Source organism: Scylla paramamosain, chromosome 21, assembly GCF_035594125.1.
Source record: "Scylla paramamosain isolate STU-SP2022 chromosome 21, ASM3559412v1, whole genome shotgun sequence".
In the NCBI taxonomy this organism is placed as follows: Eukaryota; Metazoa; Arthropoda; class Malacostraca; order Decapoda; family Portunidae; genus Scylla; species Scylla paramamosain.
Genome location: NC_087171.1, coordinates 16,810,423 through 16,828,204, shown reverse-complemented (window position 1 = coordinate 16,828,204; position 17,782 = coordinate 16,810,423). Strand labels below are relative to the sequence as shown.

At 42.1% G+C, this 17,782-nt stretch overlaps 1 protein-coding gene and 1 long non-coding RNA gene across 5 annotated transcripts; one reads left to right on the top strand and one right to left on the bottom strand.

Annotated features, from left to right (window-relative positions):
• Window positions 1–306: 306 nt before the first annotated feature.
• LOC135111127 (uncharacterized) lies at window positions 307–3,793 on the bottom strand. The gene is made up of 3 exons (XR_010273563.1): window positions 3,521–3,793; window positions 2,780–2,855; window positions 307–1,833 (listed from the first exon to the last, which is right to left on the bottom strand). It is a non-coding gene; the product is annotated as an uncharacterized LOC135111127 (long non-coding RNA).
• Window positions 3,794–3,934: 141 nt separating this feature from the next.
• Window positions 3,935–16,266, top strand: LOC135111126 (CD63 antigen-like). Of its 4 annotated transcripts, none has more exons than XM_064024111.1 (12): window positions 3,935–4,112; window positions 4,337–4,525; window positions 4,965–5,141; window positions 5,395–5,634; window positions 6,448–8,767; window positions 8,910–9,099; window positions 9,976–10,205; window positions 10,535–10,766; window positions 13,196–13,384; window positions 13,892–14,069; window positions 14,464–14,710; window positions 15,989–16,266. In XM_064024111.1, the coding sequence occupies exons 1-5, from the start codon at window positions 4,062–4,064 to the stop codon at window positions 6,508–6,510; spliced, it is 720 nt and encodes a 239-aa protein (XP_063880181.1). In that variant the 5' UTR covers window positions 3,935–4,061; the 3' UTR covers window positions 6,511–8,767; window positions 8,910–9,099; window positions 9,976–10,205; window positions 10,535–10,766; window positions 13,196–13,384; window positions 13,892–14,069; window positions 14,464–14,710; window positions 15,989–16,266. The 4 variants fall into 4 exon arrangements, with proteins under 4 accessions (XP_063880181.1, XP_063880179.1, XP_063880182.1 ...); XM_064024109.1 differs by having other exon boundaries at window positions 8,891–9,099; XM_064024112.1 differs by having other exon boundaries at window positions 8,891–9,099; window positions 9,976–10,210.
• The last annotated feature ends 1,516 nt before the right edge of the window (window positions 16,267–17,782 follow it).

Below are 17,782 nucleotides of genomic sequence, written 5' to 3'. Positions count from 1 at the left end.
ACAAATACACTGTATCAGAGAGAAAGGCTAAAGACAGTCAGTTAAAAGAGAGCAGTTGATAAGATGAAACGCTTTTAATTCCATCGTCCAAATGAGCAGTGTGAGTGGTATCTCACCCCCATATATGTAAAGGATAGTCCATGCATAGACAGATAAGGCCCTTGTATAGTGTTAGCAGCTTTGGGAAGTGAGAAAACAGGTAGAGAAGACTAAGAACACTTAACTTCAGAGAAGTGAGATGTAAAGTTTCCGGTTTAGATTATCCATAAATGACAGGCCTAAGATATTCAGTGTAGAAGAGGGGGACAGCTGAGTGTGACTGAAGAAAGGATAGCTTGATAGTGTCATGTTGAGAGATGGAGGAAGTGAGTTTTTGAGGCATGTGACAACACTGAGTTTTCTTCTACCGTTACACAACATATATTACTAAATGAGCTTTTTTACTGTTGCTACTAATGTAATTCCCCCTTTGGGAACTTCATGGAAGAACTGAGAAAATTACATATCTGAGGGTAGGATAAATCTTTGGCCATGAGGCCACAACTGGTTGAGGATCAAACTCCTTAATTGTCAGACCATGCTGTTGTCACTACAAACTGTAAGTGTTGCAATCCTCTTAGTGACATTCTGGGGGCCCTTCCCTTTCTGGGAACAGCAATGCACCAGTCTTGCCAGATGACATTGTAGAAGACAGGATAACCATGGGTACGACCTTGCTCTAGCTTGAGCAAAGGAGGTGAAATTTGGTGAGTGGCATCTATGGTACATGGTACAAGTGTTGAGGAGAACAGAAGGGAAGATGTGAAATTCAAAAGAGGAAGACTAGACATTTTTCTCATCATTTTTCATGAGAATTCCATGAACTGACAATTAAAAATGAGGAAGTGTTGCAGAGAACTGGAAAGCAGAAACAATTAATGAAATATAGAAGAATAAGACCATTAAAATCTCTGGGTCATGTGCTGAGAGAAAAGGCTTGAGAGCCATTGCTTACTAGACAGAGTAAAGGGAAGAGAGAGAAGACGTCAGAGAATTAAATTCACAGTTATGGATGGAGAATACTGTGTAAAGGCAGTTGTGGAGATGGCTGATGAGATGGAGGAGTAGTGGTCCATGATCTGTGATGTCACATGACTGGCACCTCAATAACAGTAACACAAAGCATTTTTCAAGTACTGAAAACTCATAAAAAAGGTTGTGGAGTGATAGAGTGCATGAACACAAGTAAATAACAAATGTGGGAAGAGATGTCAGGAGTGGTGTGGTTTGGATGAGAAAACCAAAATAATGGAAAAGAAGGATATGCATTTCTTATAACACTGAAATCAGAATCACATAATACTCATACAACAGGAGAAGCAATTGCAGTCTACAAAATTAAAGCTTAATAAACTCTCCTTTATCACAGGTACATGTAAAACTACTATATGTATGGCAAAATTAATGAAATATGCATTATACTTCATATACTCGTACACCACAATATTTATAACGATATGTAAGTATTAAAACTGTGTTGCTCAGTTTGATTATTAAACTTGCTACTCAGTTGTTTGTCCCACAAAGATGCTCAATATTTCCTGCTATTTCTTTACTTACCAGAGAGCATATTTTGTGTCTTTTTCACCTCTGTACCTTTAAAGGTCTGTGGTCTTTATTTGTGAGATTTTTTTTTTCATAACAAAGTTAACCTTGCTCTCATTTAAGGTATACTATTCAACAACTCCCCTGCCCTGGAGCATGTCTGATGTACAGATGCCCCATAGCTGGGAATCAAAGACCATTGCAAGTATGTGGTGGTCATGGCCACGGCCGATACACCATACCAAGTTACTGGAAATAATCGTCATGTGATGGGATCAAGAAATAGAAAAAAAAATAAAAAAATTACATGAGTGTAAGTCGGGAAACAATATGATATTAAGGGTGAACTATGGAAAAGCCCTGAAAGCAATGCAAGATAATCTATCACCAGAGAGAGAGAGAGAGAGAGAGAGAGAGAGATCCTATTACAGTTATATGCTGTATGTTCATGACTGCATTTTTAAGATGAATAAGTAAATAAATATAAATATAATTTTGCAAAAAACAAAGCTAGGATGGAAGCTTGATAGGACGAAAAAAAAAAAAAAAAAAAGAAATTCTATTACATATACGTATAATCACTTTTTTTTCTTTTGTGTCCTATGAAGCTTCCAGCTTCTCTTTGATTTCACACACACACACACACACACACACACACACACACACTATAACTTCCCTAATATAAAACACCGTGGATTAGACTGGAAAATGGAAGATGAAGTAACAGAATCAAATAAAAAAAAAATATAACTAAAACTTACTGATACAGAAGCAGATTGAATGTTGAACCAAGGACTCGTCTATACTAGAAGGACTGTTGACTTCCATGGGCGAATTGTTCGCCGCGCGAAAGCAGCGCCAGCCGTCGCACTAAAGAACGTAGGGAAAAGATGCAATTTGTCCACTCACGCAGCTTTTATTCGCAAATACGTTACCTAGTATACAGAGTCCTTGGTAGAACATATCTTGTGTTTACTCCTAATACGTAAACACACACACACACACACACACACACACACACACACACACACACACACACACACACACACACACACACACTCAACACATAATTCATGCAGTGCATTAAAGCACAACTGATTAAAAATGATAATAATGAAAAAAATAACATGTATAAGAGAATGAAGCCATGAGCAGACTGGGTGAGTGAAATGACAAGGCAACACAACACACCCACCTTCCTTCCCCGGGCAGGTGTTCACAGCCAACAGCTACCTGCGGGAGGCTCCGTTACGATGGTTGCTGCCACTCACCTGCGAAAAGAAAAGATTTCGTACAGTAACACCATTACCAACACTGCGTCACCATTGCTAACACTGCCTCAAAACACCATTTTCGTAGGAACCAAAAATAATACTGATACGGTTTCCCATAGCCAAGAAGATAATGAAGGAGAAGAAAGATAGAATAAGAAAAAAAAAAAATCACATAGACCATTGGGGAAAACTAATCTGGTGAATCTGCAAGCAACATACCTCATTTCAGTTTTACTTACTCACTGCTCTTGAAAACATTCAAGAATAAGCGCATTAGTCTTCCCTTACGATGATCATAGAGGGGTAAGCTTTGTAAGACCACCCCCTTAGAGAGAGAGAGAGAGAGAGAGAGAGAGAGAGAGAGAGAGAGAGAGGTGGGGGGAGGGGTAGTGGAAACATCCACTCACAGATAGATAAATACTGCCTCCGATGTTTCTTTGTATTATGTTAAGTGATGTGTGCTGTGGCTGTGGACTGTCCCACATGAAAGGTGCACTCCAAGTACTGGACATCGACGACCTTGTAGAAGGTCAATATCAAAATTGTTAAAAAAATAGAAAAAAAGTTATCGGTGAGGGATCCATAATGCCTGATTTCGTTAAGGTGATCAGTAATGATTTCATGACGTTTCATGAAAGCATGGAAAATATTACAGTACTCACAGTCCTTTATTTGTTCGTCGACGGCGTTGTTTCATCAATAATGTGCCGGTGACCCCTTCCAACGCTTGTCTAGTGAATGGCAAAAACACACAACTAATGATGATCTTTTGGGCTTGTCACAATCGATCTTGAGAGAGGAGAGAAGTATGGCAGCTTCATCTAGTATGCAATAATAACTACGTGTTAGTCAGTGAGCGTGGTGGCAGTGTCACTATAAACGAGGAAAACAGTTTATTTACTCTGGCATTCAAAACAATTCAGCTATGGTCAGATCAGCGCTTATGATGATGATGATGATGATGATGATGATGATGATGATGATGATGATAATAATAATAATAATGAAATTAAGTGAGACGCATTTGGCAACAACACTGATAAGACAATCAGCTTTTATCTTTTTTCTTGCTGTTCCTCGCGTTGGAGACACTGATCCTGTAGCATAAAGAAGACGCACTATCCTTGTGTACCTTGCTCGCGACCTGACAGTGCCTGGCAGTGAAAGCTTTCCCTTCCCTAACAAACCACCCAAACCGGTGACATGGGCTGCGTCAGCAAGTATGGTCTTCTCACAATCAATTTCTTCGTGGTGGTAAGTACATTGTAGGAGATGGGGAACATATCATGACAGCTGTATTGACACACATGAACTCACCTCAGAATATAATGCGTACTTTCAGGAGCTTAAGGTTTCATGAATATATTGTAGCCAGGAAATAACACGTGAGCTTTATCTTCATGGTCAAAGCCTCATCTTCAGCCCTCACGCCCAACTGTGGAAGGTTTCTATCGAATAACTCCTCTGCTTCTCGCCAGGCCTTCGGGCTTTGCGTGGTCGGGGTGTCGGCAGCCATCCTCCGCCAGAACACCATCTACGGGGTGGTGCTCTCCAACTTATTCTACTCGGTGCCCCTGACAACCCTACTGGCGGGCATATTCCTCACATGTCTAGGGGTGCTGGGCTGTCTCGGCGCCATCAAGGAGCATCCAGTACTCCTCAAAATAGTAAGTTTGACCAAAGTGCGTAGAGGCGGAAGATTTCAGGCAAACAAAAAAGAATGAATGAAAATATAAATTAAACAAACTACTATCCTATGTAATCCTTTTGCGACTCGAACGAAAAAGAAAGCAAAGTCAGGTACGTACTTTATATTTTCATTAATGTAGTGTTGCTGTTACGAAGCTGCTTGCCAGATACAGTAGTGTATATCATTTACGTGAATCAAGACGACATTGCAGCGCTTCTTTTAACTAATGGATCACTGTTCCTTTATGCGAACTGATGTATTTTTATTTTCCATGTGTGCTTTTAATGAGTTACAACACAACACAGTCTATCAGTTGTCTGTCTGAAATTAGTATGTGAAAATTACAAGTTGCTCCACAGTACAAAATACAAAGTTGTTTCACTTGTTCATCTTCATACATTTTTTCCTCCGCCCAGTACGCGGCAGTGGTCATGGTGCTACTCATCGTGGCAATGACCGCAGGCATCACGATGTTAGTCTTCACGGCCAACACGTCCAGCTTCCTCGTGCGCGGCATGACCAACGTCTTCAATGAGTACGGCAGCGAGGACAAGGAATACCTCACCCACGACCTTGACATTTTCCAACACACGGTAAGTGAAGTAGAGATGTCGGATTTGGAGAAAACTGAGTCTGTCTCTCTCTCTCTCTCTCTCTCTCTCTCTCTCTCTCTCTCTCTCTCTCTCTCTCTCTCTCTCTCTCTCTCTCTCTACTTAACGTAGCCAGTGGGTAGATAAGTACCAAAAATAATGATATGGATCAGCCATTCAATGCATGATATTTGCTCACCTAACAGCTGTATATTATGTAAAAAGTATCAAATCGTTCTTCTACCCGCACTTGTAGATGCATTGCTGCGGCATCGTCAGCTATACTGACTGGGCTAACTTCACCTACGGTAACAATACTAACGTGGCTGACGGCTGCTGTAGAAACCAGACGTTGGGTTGTGGGGAGGGGTTACTGCAGAACCCTCAGGTGGAGGACCTGGTGTACATGAAGGGTTGTCTCTCCTTCGTCGTAAATGCTTTCGATGCCATCTGTCTGACGCTCGGGATCCTCACCTTTGCTCTTGTTTGCTTCCAGGTAAGATGTGTGTGTGTGTGTGTGTGTGTGTGTGTGTGTGTGTGTGTGTGTGTGTGTGTGTGTGTGTGTGTGTGTGTGTGTGTGTGTGTGTGTTGTTAGGAATTTAGTTATTTTGCTTGTCTGGGCAGAGGGATTATGCACTATTTTATGTTTTGTTATTTTGTATTATGTCTTTTATCATATATTATGTTATATCCATTTTTATTATGTATTATTTTGTATGATGAATTCTGATGCTGATATCACTTTTTTTTTTTCTGTCAATAAACTAACGAACTAAATGTGTGTGTGTGTGTGTGTGTGTGTGTGTGTGTGTGTGTGTGTGTGTGTGTGTGTGTGTGTGTGTGTGTGTGTGTGTGTGTGTGTGTGTGTGTGTGTAATAATAATAATAATAATAATAATAATAATAATAATAATAATAATAATAATAATAATAATAATAATAATAATCGGATTATTATTCAGGCAGTTAACAAACTGAAAATGTACAGAGGGGGTATGGAAATACTTACATTAATCTTAAAGCTAAGTATAATCTAGAAGGGATATACTATTTACTGATGGCTCGCATCATGGGAATCGCGCCGAGTCTGTACCGGTCCGTGCGAACCGCCTTTAGGGGCGTTATCTTGTTGTGGTGTCTGGTGGCACGGACCGGGCGAGGCGCGTCAGGCGGCAGCATGTGTGTGTGTGTGTGTGTGTGTGTGTGTGTGTGTGTGTGTGTGTGTGTGTGTGTGTGTGTGTGTGTGTGTGTGTGTGGGGTAGTCGTTTATATACATTATATATATATTTTTTTTTCTCTTTCCCTAACAGGCTCTGAGCATTGCCTGGGCTTGTATCATCGCTAAGGACTCGAGGAGATACGCGCACATTTAAAGAATAAATACGCATAACTGTAATAATTCGTAGTTAACTTTTCACTGCTATCAAATCTAGGTGCCTCGTTACGCAAAACTTTTCACTGTTATTCATCCCTCTTCTGTCCACCTCTTTAATGCAACGGTTAACCATAATTCTTAATCATTCATTCCTTTCTCTGGTAAACTGTGAAAGTTCCTACCTGCTTCTACATTTTATCCTTCCTATGACTTGATCTCATTCACGAGGAAGATTTCAAGACACGAATATTGGATTACCCTTTCTGACCTCTCTTTAAAGAATGGCACTCTCAGTGGGCCTTTTTTCGAACCTTGTTGTCCTTGGCCAGTGCTTCTCTTAAAAAAAAAAAAAAAAAAAAAACAGAAAAGTGTGTGGCGCAGCGTCGAGGAACCACGGCGTGCACATCAAGCTAATGGTGAAGCAGGCCTGACAGAAAATAAGCGGCTGATTCTCAGTGGTGGACGATATTTCTTCACTAGTCTTGTTTCTTATTCATATTGTAACTTGCTGGTTGTTGTTGTTGTTGCTGTTATTATCATTATTATTATTATTAATGTATTAGTAGTAGTAGTAGTAGTAGTAGTAGTAGTAGTAGTAGTAGTAGTAGTAGTAGTAGTAGTAGTAGTAGTAGTAAAAGTAGTAGTAGTAGTAGTAGTATAATTATTATTATTATTATTATTGCTCCTCTTCGTACTACTACTACTACTACTAATATTACAACTACTACTGCTGGCTGCTACTACTGCTGCTACCATTTCTACTGTTGCTGCTACCAACTGTTTATGCTACTACTACTGCTATCTCACACACACACACACACACACACACACATGTTTATGTTCTCACTATGATTACTTCCAGTTATGTGTATTATTACCGATACCACTCTCTCTTCGCCTCCGCGTCCCTTCCCCACCCACGACTGTTCTCTTCCCTTATCTCCCTTCCCCCCTCCACTTCACTTCCACATTTCCTCCCTTATCGCAATCTTTCTCTTCCTTATCGTTTCATATCGCCAGTGTGCCTCCACTCTCCTTACTTGCATTTCTGTTCCTTTTTCCTATCCCCCTTAGGGCAGTTATCGGCGACGCATATAAACAATAATGGTAACCTCACAACGATAATGATAATAATAATAATAATAATAATAATAATAATAATAATAATAATAATAATAATGATGATGATGATGATGCTACGTAGCAGTCCTTGTGGTAGTGCCTTGCCAGACTACTGTCAACTTGAACTCGCTGGAACTTAAAACTTTCCTCGAGTCAACGGGTCTGTTACACATATCAATTGATATTACATTTAATTCTGCGTCTAATTAAGTGTGTCCAATCCCACTGAGATCACATTTAATGCGTGAAAATTTCTGGATACTGACTGTATCTTTATTTAATGTATTACTCGTAACAAACTTGTTAATCACAGAAAGTTTATTGTGGTCTTGTTTTGAAGATGGGTAGTTTACTATGTCATGCTAATCAAAAAAACAAAAAAAGTTTGTTGATACCGACAACCGCCGATTACGGCCACTTGGCAGCGTCAGTCAAGCGAAGGGGCACGCAGGACTTAGGAGAGAGGGAGCGGCACTCACAGACATCCCACACACACACACACACACACACACACACACACACACAATATATATATATATATATATATATATATATATATATATATATATATATATATATATATATATATATATATATATATATATATATATATATATATATATATATATATATATATATATATATATATCATGGGTGCTTTCAAAGTGGTAACACCTGCAGTCTGATTTATTCATCAACTGCATGTAATTTCTCGACTGCAGTGCTAGATGTTGGGAGTGACACAATAATAATATCAAACATATAAAAAAAATCGATAAAAATAACACTGTAATGTACAAAGTAATTCAGCAGTCAATAAAATAAAAAAAAAATCAAATATAATGGTTTTAATAACAAAAATAGAACAATAACAAACTAAGTGACGCTTTTGGCAATAATACTTATAAGACTCATCTTGTCCCTATATGTTATCTTCCTTATCTCTACCCATACCTTTACAGATATTGATCATGATTCACAACAAACTTCTCCAAAAAGGTGGACGTGCCTGGCCGTGAAGAAGACCTTTCCGTTTTTAAGGAGCTACCTATATTAAGATGAGCAACATTGATTTCTTAGTGGTGTTGAGAGTGTTGCATCTCCGAAGTCAGTCACGGCAGCGACATTAACACGTACGAGCTCAAGATATTATACTGCAGAATAATGACATCAACTGACCACACGTAATTTTTAAGCTCAAGGCCAAAGTTCCATCTTCAGTAATGTTTATGTATGTCTGGTTAACTTCCTATTAGAGACTCCGACTCCCGTCAGATCTTTGGGCCATGTGTGATCGCAAAGTCGGGCCGTCATCTTAAGCCAGAACACCCTCTTCGGAGTGATGTGCTATAACATGTTTTCTCGTCATCTGTGAACACCATGTTGAGGGCCATGGTCTTCACGGTGCTTCAGCACTCTCAAGGATCGTCCAGTTGTGCTGAAGAGAATAAGTCAGAACAGCAAGGTAAAAGGTGTAGCATTTAGAAGAATGAGTACTCTCTCTCTCTCTCTCTCTCTCTCTCTCTCTCTCTCTCTCTCTCTCTCTCTCTCTCTCTCTCTCTCTCTCTCTCTCTCTCTCTCTCTCTCTCTCTCTCTCGCTTTCATCTCATGAATATGTTAGATCACAGCATCAATAGCAAATGAAATTATTACTCTTCCCAATATCTAACTTCCTGTACTTCTCCACAGTGTGCAGAGCTCGTCATGATTCTACTAATAGTGGTACTGACGGTCGGAATCATAAGATTATTCTTTACGGATAGTATATCTAATCTCCTCATTCGACATATGACAAGCATGTTCGACGAGTACGGCAACAAAGGCAATGACTTCCTCACCCTCAACCTAAATGCCTTCCAGCAGTGGCTGAGTGAGGCGGGGGAAACGTTTGTTGAGGATTAGAGTGAGGCTGAAGTTCTGAAAGAAGAGGAATTCTCTCTCTCTCTCTCTCTCTCTCTCTCTCTCTCTCTCTCTCTCTCTCTCTCTCTCTCTCTCTCTCTCTCTCTCTCTCTCTCTCTCTCTATCTATCTATCTATCTATCTATCTATCTCTTCCCCCCACTTATCTGTCATTTTGTCTCTCAGGAAGGCAGGAAGAGGAAATTCCTCGTAAAATAATATTTCTTTCCAAAGGTTGGACTATTTACCACTCAATATCATAATAATTAGTTATTGGATACGTTATGAAATGTAATATAACAATTAATATAAATGTTGCACTAAACTCGTGCACATAATCGTTGAAAGAAGAGTGGGTTCGCCGACGGATACACATAATATTTCATGGTGTTCACAAGACTGGAACGTTGCCATTCAAGGAACTATTTTGTATATCTCTGTAGACCCACTGCTGCGGCATCATCGGTTACAGTGACTGAGGAAACTTTACCTACGGCAACAACACAAACGTGGGTGACGGCTGCTGTAGGAATCAGGCGGGAGGACTTACTGCAGAGCCCTGACGTGGAGGACCTGGTGTACAACGAAGGGCTGCCTCCACTTCGTCACCAAGGTCTTCTACGGCGTTTGTCTGACGCTCGGGATCCTCAGCTTCATTCTCATTTGCGTGGAGGTGAGGTGTGTGTGTGTGTGTGTGTGTGTGTGTGTGTGTGTGTGTGTGTGTGTGTGTGTGTGTGTGTGTGTGTGTGTGTGTGTGTGTGTGTGTGTGTGTGTGTGTGTGTGTGTGTGTGTGTGTGTGTGTGTGTGTGTGTGTGTGTGTGTAGGGCGTCAGAGTAGGAAATTGCTAAAGACTGAACAAACTCGTTAGTTGCCCAATCAAGTCAGCTTCAGAGTAGACAGGCAGAAGTTGAGAGGCAGTGTGGCTGAGACTGAGTGTTAGCAAGCAAAAACCTACTACAAGAGTTATTTCTTAGAACTTGTTTTCTCTTTCTTCTCCCACAGGCTGTGAATATCGCCTGCTCATGTATCAAAGCAAGGAATTTAAGTACATACGAGCCTCTTTAAGGTGAAAGCATGGTTTAACCTGGGGCCTTCCTTCAGTGCAAATCTACGACCTGATCTTCCAGTGAAACGACTAGAACCACTCCCTGCTTGTTTCATTATCTTAAGCGAGAGTGTGCCGACCAGGAGACCAAAAAATGAGGCCCTTCTGAGATACAGTTCATGCGGAGAGGTAAGAAAACGTCTTCAATCTAATTTTCCTATTATTTAAAAATGGGGTAGGGGCGAATCTTGTGCTGTTCAATGGTCAAAAAAATAAATAAATGAATAAAAATAATCCTTTCGTCTATCTAATCGACCAGACTTCCAAACAACTCAGACAGCCCTTCGAAACAGAATAGAGTCAGAGAGTTTTTTGGTTTCATCGATTTTTCTGCTCTTACCGTCCTGATTCTCTCACTCACCAAAGGAATATTGTATCTCTTATTATCTTCCGTCATCATTTTCAAGGTTACTGTTATAGCTTGTTAACTGCTTGCCTCTCCCCTCGTTACACAAAACTTTCTACTTATTTTTACGCCAGAGTTAACCAGTATCTTCACTTACGGGCTGAGTTGTCCGGTCCCCGACTACCATACAAGTAAAACTCCACATAGATGAGTTAAGTTTTAGTGTCAGTTGCCACATCCATTGAAATCCAGCCACCTCTTAAAGGAAAATCAACGCTGCACCTGTGAACCACTGCCACCCCTTGGAAAAATGATTCCCAGCAGAGTATAACCGTTTGATAGTAAATAGAAAATGGAGAATACAAAAACGGTATGTTACAGGATACTCATCACTCTTGGAAGATCACAGGCATCTTCCAAGAGTGATGAGTGTTGTCCTCTAACATACCGTCTTTTGTTTGTATTCTCCATCTTAATTTTCTAAACTCTCTCTCTCTCTCTCTCTCTCTCTCTCTCTCTCTCTCCTCTCTCTCTCTCCTCTCTCTCTCTCTCTCTCTCTCTCTCTCTCTCTCGTTGTAGCGCTTCAGTCAATCATTAAATTATTCAATCAATCAATCAAACGACGAATCAATAAACCAGTCCCCCCCCCCTCTCTCTCTCTCTCTCTCTCTCTCTCGCCTGGCGTGCCTATCAGCCAATCATCTATCAACACATCGGTTCCTGACCCCATTGTGTCCCGTCAACCCTGCTTCACTACTCTCGGCCCGGCCAGTGCGGAGGCGACAGTGCTGGGAAACATTCGCGCGCGCACACACACACACACACACACAGCGACATCCAATTTCTCTTCCCAGTAATTCACAAAGCAAAGGACGAAGAAGGAAAAAAATTATACATAACACAAGTGAGGGCTGTGTAAGCAATGGGCGAAACGAGCTGGCTTTTATCTGTCCCTTGCTCAGCTTTATTTTCTTTGTGAGTATGAATGTATTCGTTTTAGGGACGTATTCTTGTTTGCGAGGCTCTCTAAAGGGATAGTGTCATCTGAGAGAGAGAGAGAGAGAGAGAGGAGAGAGAGAGAGAGAGAGGAGAGAGAGAGAGAGAGAGAGAGAGAGAGAGAGAGAGAGAGAGAGAGAGAGAATACTAGTGAATATTAAAAGTTTCCCGTTACAGTTTATACGACAGGTAAATTCTACAAAAGTGGTAATGAACCGTATGATATTTTCCCATCTTTTTTCTTCTCATATCCTCACTGAAAGGAGGACACAAGCTATGGGAATCCAGCTCATCCTTATCCACCAGTACGGTAATCCAGTCTGTGGTACGATGATGCGCGTATCTTGTATCTTGGAACTGGTTGAAAAGTTAAATGGATGTCCACTGCATCTAAGACCTGGAGATAAAACGAACGTCAGGGTCCCTTCGATTAGCAGGAATGTTGAAACAGTTGTGCAATGCCCCACTATTAAGGATGATGTGCTAGCCACGTATTCAGAACCTCTGCTCTCTTAACACGACTATTTTTGAAGGCCACAGATGATTAGCCGGGTTCCCAAGTGTGTTTCTCCTGTCAATAATGTATAAATCTTGTTAATATGCAGCTGGAACCTTAAAAAGACGCTTGAAAACCCGTATAACTTCAACTACAGCCTTTTGAGAGTAGCGGAGGTACGAACAAGTGTTTCAAAATATGGTCCCTAGACACGTGATAACCAGCTACATCCTTCAAGAGAGCTTAAAACTGGCATGCTCTGATATTCGGTGAGGCTGAGACTTTTCATGCACCACACACGCCATCATCTTGCCCAGGGATCACAGGAACCTTTACACTTGAGCAAGAACCTCAGTCTGCCAAGTGACACGCGAAGACGTTATCATTGAGCTGTGTGTGTGTGTGTGTGTGTGTGTGTGTGTGTGTGTGTGTGTGTGTGTGTGTGTGTGTGTGTGTGTTGTGTTTTATCACCTTTTATTCTGGCTTTCAGATTAAATTTACACAATACACATTAACCAGAGTAAATGCCTGTATCAAACACAAAACTTCCTCGTCACACACAAGATGAATCTAGAAATGAGGTGAAGTGTCGCACCAAACAATCCACTAACTGGTGATGAGCGAGTGAGGACCAATGAATCGATAGGGCGACTGAAATTGGCATGTATTTTCACATTCTCTTTTGCGTGACTGATTAAACTATTGGTGCTTTTGTTGGAGGTGGCGGGTGCAGCAGCAGCAGTGGTGGCGGGGCTGCTGCTGGATCGCAACAGGGAGTACGGGGCCCTGCTGGGAGGAGGGGTATTCACATTGCCACTCGTAGTCCTTTTTATCGGTGTGGGACTACTCCTTCTGGCTCTCCTCGCCTGGGTCGGAGTCCTCCACGCCAATGCCTGTCTCCTGTACACGGTAGGAGCCAGTCACTCCTTCTAATCACTGTCACATTGTCATGCACAAATGGAATTTATCGAGTTTCTTTTAAGAATTTCAGTGACGGCAATGAAGCATTGGCCTCACGTGCATTAAGGTATCTTTGTGCTTGTAATGATGCCACTTAGCTGTCGGCGTCCTTAGCTGCCATACTTGTTTCATCTTTGTGCACAGGTCAACTTCTGAAGCATTTAACTTAAAACTTTTCTTGTTTCGGTACACCTGGTTTGCAGATCAATAAAAACAAAAGCCTTCTTAAGATACTGGAAATAGCTTCTAATTTAGTAACGAAAGATAGTAGAAGTACAACGATTTACGAAGAATAATTCTTTATAATTCAGTGTAATCTAAAAGTAGCATTGATCCTAAATTCTATATCTATGTTAAGACTACCAGCAGTCGTTAGCTCCTCGAAATAATACGAACGTCACGGAACGTGCCTCACCCTATTCTGTGACAACCATGCGATGCGCCGGCACTCTCTAGTACGCAGGGCTGCAGCTGGTGGCGGTGGCGACGGAGAGTGTGGGCGTGACACTTGTTCTCGTGTACAAAGAGAGGACGGAGAAGGCGGTGCAGAGAGCCATGTCAGGAGGTCTTCCACAGTTACGGTGATGAGGACAACCTAGCTATCACGTTTTCTCTGGACCGCGCCCAACACAAAGTAAATATACGTGAAGTGTATACCTCTCTCTCTCTCTCTCTCTCTCTCTCTCTCTCTCTCTCTCTCTCTCTCTCTCTCTCTCTCTCTCTCTCTCTCCTCTCTCTCTCTCTCTCTCTTGCAATATGTTTGTAGTTCACTCACCTTGCTCCCTAACGTGAATTTCTCTCGTCCTTCCCTACAAAAATAGTGTGAGGGTTCAATCAGAAGGAAGGAGGAAAAATCACTCCCACGCAGTTTTTCCACGAAATAGTGTTACAACCTTGAGGGTGAGAGATGGAGACAAGTGGAGCATTCTCTCCTCTCTCTCCTCTCTCTCTCCTCTCTCTCTCTCTCTCTCTCTCCTCTCTCTCTCTCCTCTCTCTCTCTCTCTCTCTCTCTCTCTCTCTCTCCCCAGCTTCAGTGTTGCGGGGTGCTTAGCTTCGTGGAATGGGGCAACACCACCTTCGGGGCAGAATACGGTGTGCCGGACGGGTGCTGCAGAACGATGACGGAGGGCTGTGGACAAGGGATTCTGCTGCACCCTGAGACCTCCGCCAAGCAAACCATTAATACCCGCGGCTGCTACACTGCCGTCAGGAAGCAAGTGGTGCGCGGGAGCTTCAGCCATCATCGCTATGCTCGTGACTTTTGTTCTTGTACAGGTGAGTGAGGTCTGACTGTATGCAAGAACGAAACCCTGTACGTGTGTCACTGTCCAGGGTAGAGCAACTCAAACTAAAGCAGGATTAATATCAAATTCCCCCATGTAAGGAAATATTACAGTATTCCCCCCTTTTACCAGTTTCCGTCACCTTTTTCTATTAATTTCTTCATCTATTCGATTCTAAGTACAGAAATGTAGAGTACTGAGGTGTGTCTTTCGCCATATAACACCAGAACGCAAGGTATGCTGCTATGTGGTGCAGTGAAGAGCATCTTGCTGCAGCTGTTGTGTTGCAAAGGCGTAGTGTAGAGTGGTGGCAGCGTGGCATACTGAGGTGTGATGTGACACGCCAGGCACGGAGCGGTGTAAGAAGCCCCCTCCCCTCCCCTCCCTTCCCCTCCCCTTCCCTCTCTGGACACCTGTCTCTTCACCGCCTTCAGCCTGCATGCACGTGATCAATACAGTTGACACTAGCCGGAGTATTCATGCCGCCCACGAGAGAGAGAGAGAGAGAGAGAGAGAGAGAGAGAGAGAGAGAGAGAGAGAGAGAGAGAGAGAGAGAGAGAAAGCAACAATTCTGGCGTTCCTGTGAGTAAAATGAATAACTGTACGACCACTAAAAAATATAAATAAAATAAAAATAAGGGCAGGCTTATTAAAAGGGCGTGAGAACTAGAAAAAAAAAGAAGCGACTTAGGGTCGGGAAGACGCAGGGAGAGGGCATCAAGGTGGTGGTGGTGGTGAGGCGGAGATGACTAGCTGGCTCCTTAAATAGCATGCGGGTCAGGGTTGTTCTGGGCTGTGCATCTTCAATATACATATTCGAGTAAGCTGTGAGAAGTGTGTGTGTGTGTGTGTGTGTGTGTGTGTGTGTGTGTGTGTGTGTGTGTGTGTGTGTGTGTGTGTGTGTGTGTGTGTGTGTGTGTGTGTTCTTTATTAATACTACTAATACTTATTTTACTACTACCACTGTCACTGCAACTACTACTACCACCACCACTACAATTACTACTACTACTACTTCTACTACTACTAAATTACCATCGCGTCTGTCATTTCACACACACTATTCTACTGTATGTCTAACAAGATGGCCATGAGACAACCAACAACCATTCAAGTCCACACATAAATATATACGAGTACTCCTACACGACTCAACTCACCAGCATCCCTCTGACATTCCTGCACACAAGGAGCAAATACATAACACGAATGTACACCTTACTAGTCATCTTTCCAATCTTTTACATACGAGACCGCATTTCCTTTCCAGTTTATGTGTGCATATTACGCGTTCTCGGCGGCCAGAAAGCTGAGGATGGTGGTGGCGCCAGCTTCGTAATTCAAGGCTTCTGGGAAAACAGCGGCCGTCACACTTTTCCGAGAACGGCTCCCGCAGTCGGCTTTGTGCTCTTGATCTGTTCTGTTCGTCAGTGTGGGCGGCGCTAACATCATTTACATGACTGCTGCTTCGTTCCTGGCTCATCGAAGGTCAGGTAAAAGTGTGGGTATGAACACGGACGGGGGAAAATAAAGGCACATTGAACATTGCGTTTTGTCTTGTCTCTCTGCCTTTATGATTGCCGGAGAAGTGTTTTATCCTGTGTGTGTCTTCGCCTTTCTATCACGAGCGTACTATGAAGTATGATTTTCCTCGTTACCTTAATGAGAGCAGCACTTCATCTAATATTTTCATGCATTAGTTGAGATTATGACGCAAATTCTTTCAAGGCAAACACGATGCCTGGAGAAGCTAATGCCAAAGGAAGGTTCATCTCGCCAATTCAGGTTTTCAAAATAATAATAAATAATGCCAGTGTTTCAGAGAAAAAATGTATTTGCACACACACACACACACACACACACACACACACACACACACACACACACACACACACACACACACTTAACAGACAAGAAAAATGTTCCTATACATGACACACACTGTACCTCGAAGACCAAACGTTAGCAGTACTAATGCCAATCACACGTGCTCGTCTTCATTACGAACATTATGCACATCACACTTCACATACAAGATGAAGCTAATCCCAGACCTAACTTCCTTACACAACTCATCACAAACTGAATACATTAGAAAAACTCACATAACCCTTTACTCTACCACCTGGACCATATTCTGAAACATTTCTGCGCCTTTACCTCCATTACTTTCAACAGGCTCTAGCTGAAACGACACGGGGTTTTAAGTGTCTTTTTACGGTTTTAGTGAAAGATTAACAAGATTTCTACATTATTAACAGGAGAAACAGTATTGAAAACACGGCTCATCATTTTTGTGGTCTTTGAAAATAGTCATGGTTAAGAGAGCAAAGCGTTTCTGAATACGGAGCTTATGCATACTACAGGGAATCATCCTTAGAAATTACCTGAGTGTCCCCCTTCAACGCCCGTCCTCTCCGTATTCTGAGGCACTCCGGTTAGCTTTAGTTAAGGCTAGACTGCATCAGAAAACGAAAAATTTGGGCTTGAAGAGAATGTTTAGGGACAACTATGCTATTCATCCTTTTCAGTACACTACTACTTTGCGTGGGGAAGAGAATTGGGTGTTCAAGTGACCTGCGGGGGTACAATAGCACTAAGTGGGTGTAACGGAGAGGAGTCAGACCGACCAAATGTGCTCCTCGCAAAGACGTCACGAGTCACAGATAAGTGCGATGGTTGGGGCGCCCTTCAATGATGATGATGATGATGATGATGATGATGATGATGATGGTTCGTGCCTTCACTATATCTCTCCTACACCCGCTCCCCCCACCCCTCTCTCTCTCTCTCTCTCTCTCTCTCTCTCTCTCTCTCTCACACATCATGTCTTTTCTACACACCAGTAAAACGCATTACAAGAGTAGCTGAGTGGCTCGTATAAATAACTCAACTGGATAAATAAAGCAAATGGATAAATGAAGTACATAAATAAAATGTCATGGAATAATTCGAAAGATGCGTCGCTGTGTGTGTGTGTGTGTGTGTGTGTGTGTGTGTGTTAAAGTGGTGACTATCCTTGTGCCGAGTCGTTAAAGCTATTCCCACGCTATTCATCAAGAGG